Genomic DNA, 12,927 nt, shown 5'->3' with positions numbered 1-12,927 from the left:
CATGAAAAGCTTTTATTGATATAACTGGTTAGTTCATTTGTTTTTGTGCTAAATACGTTTTGTTCTTTTACTTTTCCATTCCGTCCTTGTCTTTTTCCATTTTTTATTTCTGTCTCTCTCTTTTTGTTTCTCTCTCTCTCTCTCTCTCTCTCTCTCTCTCTCTCTATGTTTATTGTTAGCGTATGTCAAATTTGAAAAGCACTCATTGCACTGCAGTTTATTTTTGTGATTGCAGATTAACTCGGTCCTCGTTTTGTATCCTCGTTGTTGATATTGTTGATGTTGTTGTTAATGTTGCTGTTATTGTTGTTGATGTTCCTGTTGTTTTCCCTGTAATTTTTGTTTGTGTGTGTGCGTGTCTCTATGTGTATGGTGTATATGTGTGTCTATTCTATGTTTTATGAAGAAGCAACTCTCACCATCACATAACCATTATAATTATAGTGTGATTTGGAATTTTTTGGGGGATATAGCTTTTTGATAAATTTGTTTATCCTTTGGTCGTATTTTTTATAATGATAATGATAATGGGAACATCCTTTTATTTTCTAACTCCAAATACCAAATATTAATAATGAAATAATTATAAAATCCTATTTAATCTAAAATGCTCGTCACTGCAAGTGAGTACATTTTAGAGGGGCTGGTCAACAATTCACAATACATACATTTTCTAACACAAAAGCGTACAGAGCCAGGAATGGCCATTTTAACAAAAGCTTAACGTTTGTTGCTGTATATATTGATATCAGTTATTTTTTAAATAATTTGAAATTAAATGTTAAAATTAAATTAAAATATTAATTCCAAACCAATGGCAGCCAAATTCAAAACCTTTATTCAATTAATTGCCACAATCATTTTGGACCTATTTTTAACCAGTTAAAACCTAATAAACTATGGTTATGCCATCTAGCAGTAAGTTGGACGTTAATAATGATGATGATGATAATAATAATAATAATAATAACAATAATAATAATAACACCAACACAAAAAAAATAACATTATATACTTTTTTAAAACATAATTACAGCAATGGGATATGTTCAATTGCTTTCGATAAAAAATAAATAATTGGCATTTTATTTTTATGGAGCCAGCTGATATTCACAATTTGTTGTACCAAGTGGCTCTCTCTCTCTCTCTCTCTCTCTCACGCACACACACACACACACCACACACGCACACACACACACACAAACAAACATCGTTATATCGTTAATTAAATTAAAATGATATTACATTATAAAATTAATGTATCCAATAGACACTTATAGATGTGATGCATCAGCGTTCATTTCAAAGGGTAGTTTCTCATTTAATTTCACAGTGCAGAAAAATTAGCGTCAGTAAAAATGGGATTCTTTTAGCAACAATTTTTTTTGTTGGTATAGGTATATTCAACAATACATACCTATACGTGGATATATGTGTATGTGTGTGTATGTATGTATGTGTGTGTGTGCGTGTGTGGTGTGCGTGTGTGGTGTGTGTGTGTGCGTGTGTGTGTGTGTGTACGTCTTAGACTTCATGACGTGATATTACAAAAAAGGTGCCTATACATTATTAATATTAAGTGTTTTATGTTTTTATGCACGCTAATGATGATTGACTGCCTATTACAAAGTAAAAATTGTTAGCAGTTAAGTATAAATTATATTTAATTAATGACATTTTATGATTGTATGATGCTATTCGATAAGTTACCTGTTGTTATTTTGGTTGGTTTTTGGAAAATATTTTTGGGGAAATACTTTTATGTTGTTATTATTAAAGTTTGTTTGATTTTTTTGTTATATTAGTAATGAATTGTTAATAATAATAATGTTTGCTATTATTAATAATAACAATAATAAAAATTATAAAATTTATTTAATTAATTTAGAAATAAAATAAAAGGGACATTTCACGGATGGACTTAATGCAGGGCAGCTTCATAAGCGGACTTCTGATCGCCCGATTTAAAAATCAACTCATTGAAATGAAGACAACAGTTGAAAGGCTGTTGATTGATGACAGAGTATCATCGATAACAACCAATGATCTCAATCATTCTCAAAACAAAAACCCATCTGCCAATCTAGATAACGACAAGTCGATTGCAAATTTTCTCAGATGTTTTTATTCGTCAGTCCAGGAAATGTTACAAATCCTACATAACGCTTCGATAAGCGATAAGAAGGACGAAATGGCACTCAGTGGCACGAATGCTGACGATTCATTAATTGAGAAAGATAACGCCAAGTGCTCTTCTCAGAACTCATCATCCACCAATTCAACTGTAATTGTTCGAACGCTAACGTATAAAACGTCGAGTGTACAACCGACGCAGACAGATTTAAAAAAGTTTATTCTGAAGAAGAAAAATTCTTTTTCAGAATTATCCAACAGCACACCGACACCAACCAGGACCAAACGATTCATCACGACCGCAGTCACAGGCGTTGAAATCGCAGCTGCTTACCAAGCGCTGGCCGCCGCAACGTTCAGAGCCAGTGGCGTCTGGAATTTTGGGCCTGAGAAAAAATCAAAGCACTTATCGTTTGTAAGTAGAGGAACATCAACACCGAGGCATAGAAATGTTCATGCAGGAAGGGGAAGTTTGGGCAGTCAACAGTTCAGCGAGTCGTCTTTCGAATTGACACTGCCAAACGATATTTTATCCAGGCTTTCTGCAAGCACCAACAACACATCTCAACAACAACATCTGCAACAACATCAGTCGCAACACGAAATGACGCAGTCCATGCCTTCCTTATCAAACGTGGAAGCAACATGCCCTCATCAGCATCCTCCTCCTCCTCCTCTTCTTCATCATCGTCATCAATCTTCTTCCTCATCATACCATGAAGAAGTTGTACGTAATTTAGACAACAAAAGCAACAGCAGCAGCAACAAAAGCATCACCACAAAGGACGCCTGCACGTCGCCACACTCGGCGTTCAAGATCGACAAAGCAGTGCAGGTGAGGCAGGGCGAAATAATGGAACCCGTCGACAAAATATTCACAGCCAAGAGCGCCAGCAAGTTAACCAAACGATCTCCTCTGGCGAAATGTAATTTGCAAAAAATAATCGAGGAAGAGAACGACCATGAGAGCGATGAGCACGTCAACAATGAAGGAAGCGAAAACTCGAACGACAGCCACAACGACGACAAACCAGACGACGATACAGACGTCGACGCCAGCGCCTTTTCTAAAAAGAATTCCTTACGAGGCAGACGCCACGTCGGTCAATCACTCAGTTTCGAAAATCGTCGTAGACTCACCGCCAACTCTTGCAAACGTTTGAACTTCACAAACAATAATAACGATGATAACAATAATAACAACTTAATCAGGACACTGAACGATAGGACTACACCAAATAATAAAAATAATGATAATTTGTCGATTTTAAGCTCCAAGTTGGATTTGAAATGTTCCAGCAGACAGGACAGTCCCTTTCCTATCTGCAAAACTTTCGATTTTGTCTCGTTCGACGACTGATTTTTTTATGAACCTTCAAATATTAAATAAATAAGTTAAGAGTTAAATAATAAATATATCAATAAATAAATATACAAAAAAAATAATGGCGTTTCAGAACGGTTGAATCTAACAAATAACTCGGTAAAAAAACAGAAGATGGCTACACAGGGTGGACCTGACATTTTGTTACTCACATGAAATTACTCTGCACTCCTCCAAGACCAACGTAATTGTTTAATAGCTCGTTCACAGTGTAAGCGTCGACGACGTATGAAAAAAGCATTAAAAACTCTTTCGGTGTCGAGTTGTTATACAATTAAAACTTTCTTCAGATTAATATTTTATATCTTGAAAAATTTTCAAATATTTATTATTGATGTCTGATGATGATTTTTTACGTTTTTACGTAAGGCACTTGTAAACTGTCTACCACTTAATGACTTCCCATTCAAAACAGGTTGAACGAAAATTTTTACAACACACGCACACACACACACACACGCACACACACACACACACACACACACACACACACCTTCTCAATATTATTTTAATGATGGTTTTCTATCTTTATTTCATAGTTTACAATGGCGAATTAAACCTTAAAACATGTATTATTTCATTAAGCGACTGTGATATAGGTACATTTAAAACGATTACTAAGTAAATATTTTTTTAAAAACAAGTAAATGCATTTAATGGAGGATTTTTTTTTTCAATTTTCGAATCGATAAACTTGAAATTTCCAAGCCGAAAGCAAAACTTAATCATATCTTTAGTTGGAAACAAATGATAAAAACTGGCGAAATAGTGAATTGGAAACTTAATTAAATAATATTAGCTAACAGTAACAAAACAACAACAACAAAACAACAAGCTAACAACAACTTAATGTACATTATTATTCTCTTAATTTACGAATAAAAACAACAGCAAAACGATAGTAAAAAGAGAAGAAAACATAAACATGCAAACATTCATAAAATGTGAAAGCTTAATAAATGTACATCATCCTTCAAAGTTAACCAACTTTTGGAATGCAAAAAACAAAAAATACTAATACAACTTGCGCTAAGACTACGACTTCTACTACTTCGCCACTACTACTATTATTACTACTACTGCTACTACATTTACTGCTACTACTACTACTAAAATTAACAATAATGAAACAAACAAATAAGTAACTTTGAAAAGGAAAGTGATAAGGCAAAATTTTAAAAAACAGCGCCAATCCATGCATGCAATGATTTTAAATTTTAATCAATTTGGAAAAAAATCGTTTTCAAAATTTTTAAACACACACACACCACACACACAGGCAAACAAATACACACAGGCAAACACACGCACAAGCACATAAACGCACCTTAGCACGCACAAAAAAGTTCGATAAAAACAAGAGTCTAATCCAAAATTGCGGAAATTAAAAATTATTTTGATAGCTACATACAAGTAAATAAATACATACATACTTACATGGATGCTTACGTACATACATACAAACACACATGCTTATATACATACATACAAACAAACATACACACACATACATACATATATATATATATATATATATATATATATATATATATACTATTTATATACATACTATTTATATACATACTGAGCACGTGACTAACTAGAGCAAACATCATCATCCTCTTCATCAACATCTTATCATCGTGTGTGATTCGATGCGTTTTTAGTCACATTCCTCAAATCAAGATTTAAAATGATGACCATTCGTGCATTTTTAACGCCAACTTGATCAAACAATAAAGAACTTTTGAAAGTGACAGTTCAACATACGAAACAGATTTTATTGTTAATTATATTATAAATATTATTGTCATTATTATTACATTCATTTATATAGCCATTTCCAATGAAAAACAGTCTCAAAAGTGTTTCAAAACACGTATATAGATACAGATACGCTTACATATGTCTGATTTTACAACTATAGCAGATTAAAAACTCAAAATTGTTATCTTAGATAAAAATGACACGGACAACAAAAAAATGTTCTATCTTGAAATTATAAGCCAGAACGATTAACAATAATGTGACTTAATAATAACAACAACAACAATAATAAAAATAATATTATTGTTATTATATATTTGATTGTACGGTGAACTAGATTATGTGAATGTAACATAGAAGTATGAGATGTGAGAGATTGTGGGTCATACAGGGGTGTGAAATTGCTAGAGCACGGAATGAAGGTAGTGGAGAGGGTGCTTGAGAGGAGGTTGAGAAATATGGTGACAGTTAATGAAATGCAGTGTGGGTTTATGCCTGGTAGGGGAACGGTGGATGCGTTGTTCATGGTGAGAATGTTGCAGGAAAATTATAGAAAGAAGAAACGAAGATTGTACATGTGTTTTGTGGATCTAGAAAAGGCTTTTGATCGAGTACCGAGGAAGATCATTGAATGGGCGTTGAGGAAGAAAGGAGTGAATGAGAGACTTGTTAAAGCTGTGATGCAGCTGTATGAAGGGACAAAGACAAAGGTGAGAGTTGGAAGGGGGATGTCGGACGCTTTTAGTGTTAAGGTAGGAGTGCATCAAGGATCAGTGTTATCACCGTTTCTGTTTGCAATTGTGATGGATGTTGTGTGTGGAAACATAATGGAGGGGTTGTTATTTGAGATTTTGTATGCAGATGATTTAGTCTTGATGGCTGATAGCATTGAAGAATTGCAGTTAAAATTTGACAGATGTAAAAGCGTTATTGAAAAGAAAGGGTTAAAAGTTAATATTGGTAAGACGAAGGTAATGGTGAGTGGGGAAGGTGGGGAGCGAGTGATAAGTAAAATAGAATCCTGTGGGGTATGTGACAGGAGAGTGAAGACTAACTCGGTATTGTGTATAGGATGTCAGAAATGGGTGCATAAGAGATGTAGTGGTGTGAGGGGGGCACTGAAAAAGGTGGAAGGCACGTTCAAATGTAAGAAATGTGTTCATGGTGTGATTAATAGGACGGACGCAAGGACAGGGTTGAGTGGTGGTATTGAAAGAGTGGAAAGCTTTGTTTACTTAGGGGATAAGCTGAATGCGGATGGAGGATGTTTGAGCGCAGTTACGGCTAGAGTTCGTGTGGGATGGATGAAATTTAGGGAACTGGATGGGATATTGTGTGGAAAGAAATGGTCAGTGAAGATGAAAGGGAGGGTATATAAAGCATGTGTGAGAGCAGCGATGGTATATGGTGGTGAAACTTGGGTGTTGAGGAGAGAGGAGGAAAGTGTACTGCAGAGGGCTGAAAGAGCTATGGTGAGGATGATGTGTGGGGTTAAAGTGAAGGATAGGAGGAGTAGTACAGAGCTGATGTCAATGATGGGACTGAATAAGGACATTGTGACATTGATAAGGAGATCGAGATTGCGATGGTATGGACATGTGTTGAGAAGGGATGAAAGGGTAGGGATTAGGCGAGCGTTGGAGTTCGAAGTTGAAGGAGTGGTAGGAAGGGGTCGTCCGCGATTGGGATGGAGAGAGCAGGTGGAGAAGGACAGGGTGAAAGCGGGGTTGCGTGATACTGAGGCGAGTGACAGATGTGGATGGCGTCGAGGGGTATTTCGGTTTCATCATAGGTAGCCAAACGTGTGTTGTTGTTGTTGTAACATAGAAGTATTAAAGATATAGAAATTACATTATTTTATACCTACAGTAATACATTTAAAAGTAAGGAGTATTAAAATTAAATATAAATGCATAGAAAATTAAGTAGTAAAACAATGAATTAATGATTAAAAATAAGCAATGGATAGATTTTAAGATACGAAATATAAATATTAATGATATTAAACACACACACACACACATACGAGTGTGTGTGTGTGTCAGTGTGTATGTGTGTCATTGTTTGTATGTGTGTGTTTGTGTGTGTGTTGTCTGTGTGTGTGTGGGTTGTTCATGAAAACAACGACGATTTACATTTGATGGCTATTCGGTTTACCAGAGAGGTGCTAGAAAAAAATAGGATAGGATAGAATGAGAGAGAGAGAAAGAGAGAGAAAGAGAAAATGAAGGAGGAGTTGGAGAAAGAGAGAGAGAAAAAAATGAAAAATATAGGAGAATAGAGTTTAAAGTTTTTAAAATTATGTATGATTTTCAAAAACGGTGAAATAAAATAGCACGAATGAAAAAAAGTACTTGAGAGAGAGAGAGAGAGAGAGAGAGAGAGAGAGAGAGAGAGAGAGACAGAAAGACAGAGAGGGGAGAGAGAGAGACAGAGAGGGGAGAGACAGAGATAAAATAACTTACGAATAAAACACTATATATAACACCATATAACACTACATATAAAATATTGAATTCATTTTATTCACACTACCAGAAAATCACTACACATAAAGAGATAGATATAGGATTAGTCTATAGCTACATATCTGGAAAGAAACATTACAAAGGTACCGTTAACTAATCAATCCTTCAGCAATTTCTGCCGTGTTTATAAACAGCTTTGTAAGTTCAGGGAACCAATGAATCGAGATATATTTATATATTTTGTAAAATTTAAAAGTGAATAATAAAACTATTTGTATTCTGTCAAATGAAAAAATACAATAGTAACAACAGATAACATAAAATAACATAAATGCACGTATAAACAAGAGCTTGAATTGTAACAATAGTAACTTTAGTAAAGTTTAAATGTAATAGGTTGATCAACAATAGGATAATAAAACCATAACAACAACAATAATAATAATAAATTGAAATTATTATAAAAGAACAAGAACTTAGATCTAAAGTAAATGAATTAATGAACAAAAATGTAAAAGCAGGTTGAAAAACAAATTGAAGTTAATATTCAAATGTAAAATATCTTAACGCAAACAATAAAGTTGCGTGTTGTGTGTGTGTTTGTTTGTGTGTATGTACGTATTGATTAATCAAGAAAATAATTAAACGCATACAACTGGACAACTGTGCATACATACGTACATACATATACATACCCACATGCAATCCCAAAAAATTGATTGATAGATAGATACATGTATGTTTATGTTTAACAATGTACGCGTACAATGTGTATGCGTACGCATAAGTTGTACAACAATTGTACACTCATTCAATGAGTTTGTGCACTTTCTTTAGGTCATTTCTTTTCCACAAAGGCAATTGGTTGAACATCTGTCGATTCATTCCAAATAACTCTTCAAAGTCTTTTTCATTCAAGTAGTTCTTTGGAGAGAAAAATTTGTTTATTCATTAATTCATTCATTCATTTACTCACCCATTCATTCATTCATTCACTATCCCATCGCCATTTTTAATTTGTTTAGAAGTGTCATGTTTAACATGATAATGAGTGATCCCTGGTCTGAAGGCTAGCGCATGGCATCAATTCTTATGTGAATTAAATGCTGAATGAATGAATGAATGAGTGAATGAATGAATGAATGAATTTGAGAAAATTACCTCGATGTTATCACAAGTGATGAATGATTTGTGTTTCTGCTTCATCATTCCCTTCAAATCTTCAAGTGGGTATGTGATCTGTGAACAAGTGAACTAATAAATAAATGAAAAGTTAAACAAATCAATAAACGGTCAGTCGGTCAGTGAGCCAGCCAGCCAGCCAATCATTCATTTATTCGTAATTTATTAATTAATTAATTCATTCATCTACTCCGTCATTCGTTCATTCTCTCAGTCAGAAAATAGAGCAGTGAATCAAAATAAAAAAAATCAACCAAAGACTCACATTCGATTTCGAACTCTTATCTCTTTTACCATAGGAGGTCGTTGAGTATCCTCCATCCTTGTTGATCTTCCTCAAAAAGTCCTTGACATCGATTGACCTTCGACCTTCGACCACCTCTCTCAAGGACATCGACCTGTTCAAGTGTGTGTCCATTGAGACAAATAATCTGTTTGGTGGTTTCTGTAGAAAAAATAAAATGAACATAAATATTTAGCAGGGCTAACACGTTTGTAATGCTTTCATCAGTAGTAGAAAGTACCTTTAGACCAGTGTAAAAGTCCCAGTCCGAATTATCTTCCCCGGAAACTTGTAGTGGCAAAAAATGGTAATGTTGTAAAAAAAATGGAACCAATCACCATCACCATCCTCATCATCGTCATCATCATTATTATTACTATCATCATCAACACCACATCATCATCATCATCATGTACGTATAAATTATTTAATTAAGTAATAATAAAAATTATTATTATGATTATAACTATAATTATTGCGAAAAGTAATTAGACATACAGAAGGAATGATGGCCCAGAGACATATTGTCCATAGTCCTATGAAGATCGTCTGCTTGTAAGGACTCTGACATCACTGACGCTGGCTAAAAATAGAACATAAATAACAAAAACAACAACAATAATAATAACAATAATAACAACAATAATAATATTATACTATAATATCCAAAACATTGACGATAAAATTAATCAAAAAGTTAAATAACTTTTAACAAGTTGTACAGTGCCTATGTGCATAAAATAAGTATTGTAAATATAATTTAATGAAAGTATCTACACATAAAGCATTAATTATAACATATGAATAAATTGATCATAAAATATAGAATAATATACAAACATAATTAATATAATATAATAATAATTATTATAAATCATTAATTATGACCTTTGGTGTAGCTGGATTACTGTGGAAGGCATATATAACTGGCTTCAAACCATAGCCTGGCTTAAGAGCTGAAGGGTGAAATAATAATAATAACATTATTATTATTATTGTAATAAAATAATATTAATTATAAAAATAATTATCATTATTATTACTAATATTAACCAGACATAGTGGTAATATGATCGTACAGTTATTTTAAAAATATAAATGTTTTGAGTGTTTCTGTACCAATGTTGCATGTATAAATATTCCAAGGAAAGGCCTTCATTGAAGATAGATTTGCAAACGAAATAGTAACTAAATAACTCCACAATAACAATAAATAACAATAATAATGAAAACAATAACAACATCAATAACGAAAAACAACAAGAAAGTATACACATGCATTCTTATAAAAACGCTTTCATGACTCATTATTTTATCTATTTATTAATTTGTAAAGTAAAAATTGCACACACACACACAAACACACACACCACACACATATTCGGTTTTACGTTTTCGCAAGGGCTGGCAGATTTTATAAGCTCTTGATTTTTTTTTAGATATTTCTGTAATTTGAACTATTTTTATAATGTTTTCTATTCAGTTTTCATATTTCGTTTATTTTATCTTTATATATTCAAAGTTTTTATTATATCTTTTTTATTATTTAAACATTTTTCCGTTCAATTTGCACTTGTTTCACCGGTGCGGAGGTTGGTTTCACTAAGTTAAATATTTAATCCAATTTTTTTTTATTACATACTCTCATTGTTTTATTAATTTTTTTTATTGTACTCTTTTAATATATTGTTTTTTAACTTTGAAAAACTTAAAATAATTAAAATAATTTTTTTTTCAACATACTAATATTGAATTATTTATATACATACATAGGTACATACATATATTATATATATAGATAGGTAGATTTTTAAAACACAATATTTTCGTGCGAGACATACGCGCCTGGTTTTAGTGATTGTTAACATTGTTACACCTTCATTTCCATTGTGTTTTTATAAGTTCTTTAGTTGACTGTATTCACATTTTCATACATTAATTTCAAGTTGACAAAGGTCTACACATGTGTTTTTAATAGGCCCACAGTTGGTTGCATTTACAATTTTATTCATTTATATCCAGTTGTCCACACTCGTGTCTTTTTAAGTCCAATATTCGTCTTTTTCCACAATAGCCACTGTCATTTGGACAGCCTTTTTATTCACTTTCGATAGCCGGTCTTACCTTGTAATAGTTTCATACATCAATCCCAGTAACTTCAGCAATATAAAAGCGCATTTATTAGTATCAACACCCAATTTTTCTAAATTTGGCGACAAATCACAATAGAATTTATAAATTGATAAAATAATTTAATCCTATAATCAAACAAAATCACTCATTGTAATAGTTCAATAAATATAAAAGCGCATTAATTAGTATCAACACCCAATTTTTCTAAATTTGGCGACAAATCACAATAGAATTTATAAATTGATAAAATAATTTAATCCTATAATCAAACAAAATCACTCATTGTAATAGTTCAATAAATATAAAAGCGCAGTTATTAATATCAACACCCCAATTTTCTAAATTTGGCCACAAATCACAACAAAATTTATAAATTGTTAAAATAATTTAATCCTATAATCAAACAAAATCACTCATTGTAAAAATTCAATAAATATAAAAGCGCAGTTATTAATATTAACACCCCAATTTTCTAAATTTGGCCACAAATCACAACAAAATTTATAAATTGATAAAATAATTTAATCCTATAATCAAACAAAATCACTCATTGTAATAATTCAATAAATTAATATATGTCAAGTCAAGATTCGTCGTTCAAATCATCCTGCCCTACTCTGACTCCTCAGCATTTGAGGGATCTAACTCATGAAAAATTAGAAACCACGGAGCTTGTCAATGCCGCTACCAGTTTCATCAATCTGCTTTTAAGTGGTGTCTGTTCTCCTGGAGTTGTCCCATATCTGTTCGCTGAAAGATTGTTGGCGTGGTCCAAAAAGGATGGTGGGATCAGACAGATTGCCGTGGGGTGTGTGTGGAGGCGCTGGGCAGCAAAATGCGCCTTGTTAACTATAAAGAAAAAGGTAGCTCCAATTCTTCGACCCCAGCAAGTTGGTGTTGGTGTTAGCGGAGGAGCAGAGGGAGCAATACATGTTTTGTGGGCAACATGGGAGAGAATGAGGGCTTTCTAAAACTTGATTTTTCCAACGCCTTCAATTCCCTCCGTCGCGATCACATGCTCAATTGTGTAAAGTCGGCCTACAATGCCAATTCATTTCTTTCTTTTGACAATAGCACGATCTTGTCGGCAGAGGGTGTGCAACAGGGAGACCCTTTGGGCCCATTGCTTTTTTTCTCTGTCTATCGACCCCTTAATAAAATCTCTCCGTTCAAAATTTGTTGTCGCATATCTAGATGATATCGCTCTTGGAGGTTGTATGGAGGTTTTGAGCGACGACATTGACTTAATTAGTAATAGTTGCCATCAATATGGGCTTAAGCTCAACATCAACAAATGCGAAATTATCACTATTTCCACTTCACTTACAAATTTTTTACAAAGCATTAATAAAACTGAATTAATTGATCGCCAATTTTTAGGGGCCGTCATTTTTAGGGGTAAATGTCATGACGACTTTTGGGTCAAAAAATTAGATGAATTCAAATATGTTTTATCGATGATGGTGCACATTAGTAAGCATGATGCCCTCATACTTTTGACCCAAGCTGCGTTTATCCCGAAGCTATCATATTTTTTGAGAACTTCTCCTAGTCCGTCAAAACAAATTCGGATAGTC

General features: G+C 33.2%; 2 protein-coding genes across 2 annotated transcripts; one reads left to right on the top strand and one right to left on the bottom strand.

Moving 5' to 3' along the window:
* Positions 1-1,915: 1,915 nt before the first annotated feature.
* On the top strand, positions 1,916-4,188 carry HELRODRAFT_192341 (hypothetical protein; the record flags this gene model as incomplete). Its single annotated transcript, XM_009022439.1, has 1 exon — positions 1,916-4,188. One exon carries the CDS (start codon positions 1,916-1,918, stop codon positions 3,491-3,493), a length of 1,578 nt encoding a protein of 525 aa, XP_009020687.1. The 3' UTR covers positions 3,494-4,188.
* A 4,371-nt stretch (positions 4,189-8,559) lies between these two features.
* HELRODRAFT_175009 (hypothetical protein) lies at positions 8,560-10,277 on the bottom strand (the record flags this gene model as incomplete). The annotated part of the gene is made up of 5 exons (XM_009022438.1): positions 8,560-8,676; positions 8,914-8,991; positions 9,200-9,379; positions 10,106-10,173; positions 10,271-10,277. 5 exons carry the CDS (start codon positions 10,275-10,277, stop codon positions 8,560-8,562), a joined length of 450 nt encoding a protein of 149 aa, XP_009020686.1.
* Between the last annotated feature and the right edge of the window lie 2,650 nt (positions 10,278-12,927).

The sequence above is a fragment of the Helobdella robusta genome (assembly GCF_000326865.2).
Source record: "Helobdella robusta unplaced genomic scaffold HELROscaffold_31, whole genome shotgun sequence".
Classification (NCBI taxonomy): domain Eukaryota; kingdom Metazoa; phylum Annelida; class Clitellata; order Rhynchobdellida; family Glossiphoniidae; genus Helobdella; species Helobdella robusta.
The sequence above is the reverse complement of the archived record's forward strand: the minus strand, read 5'-3'. Positions and strand labels throughout refer to the sequence as shown.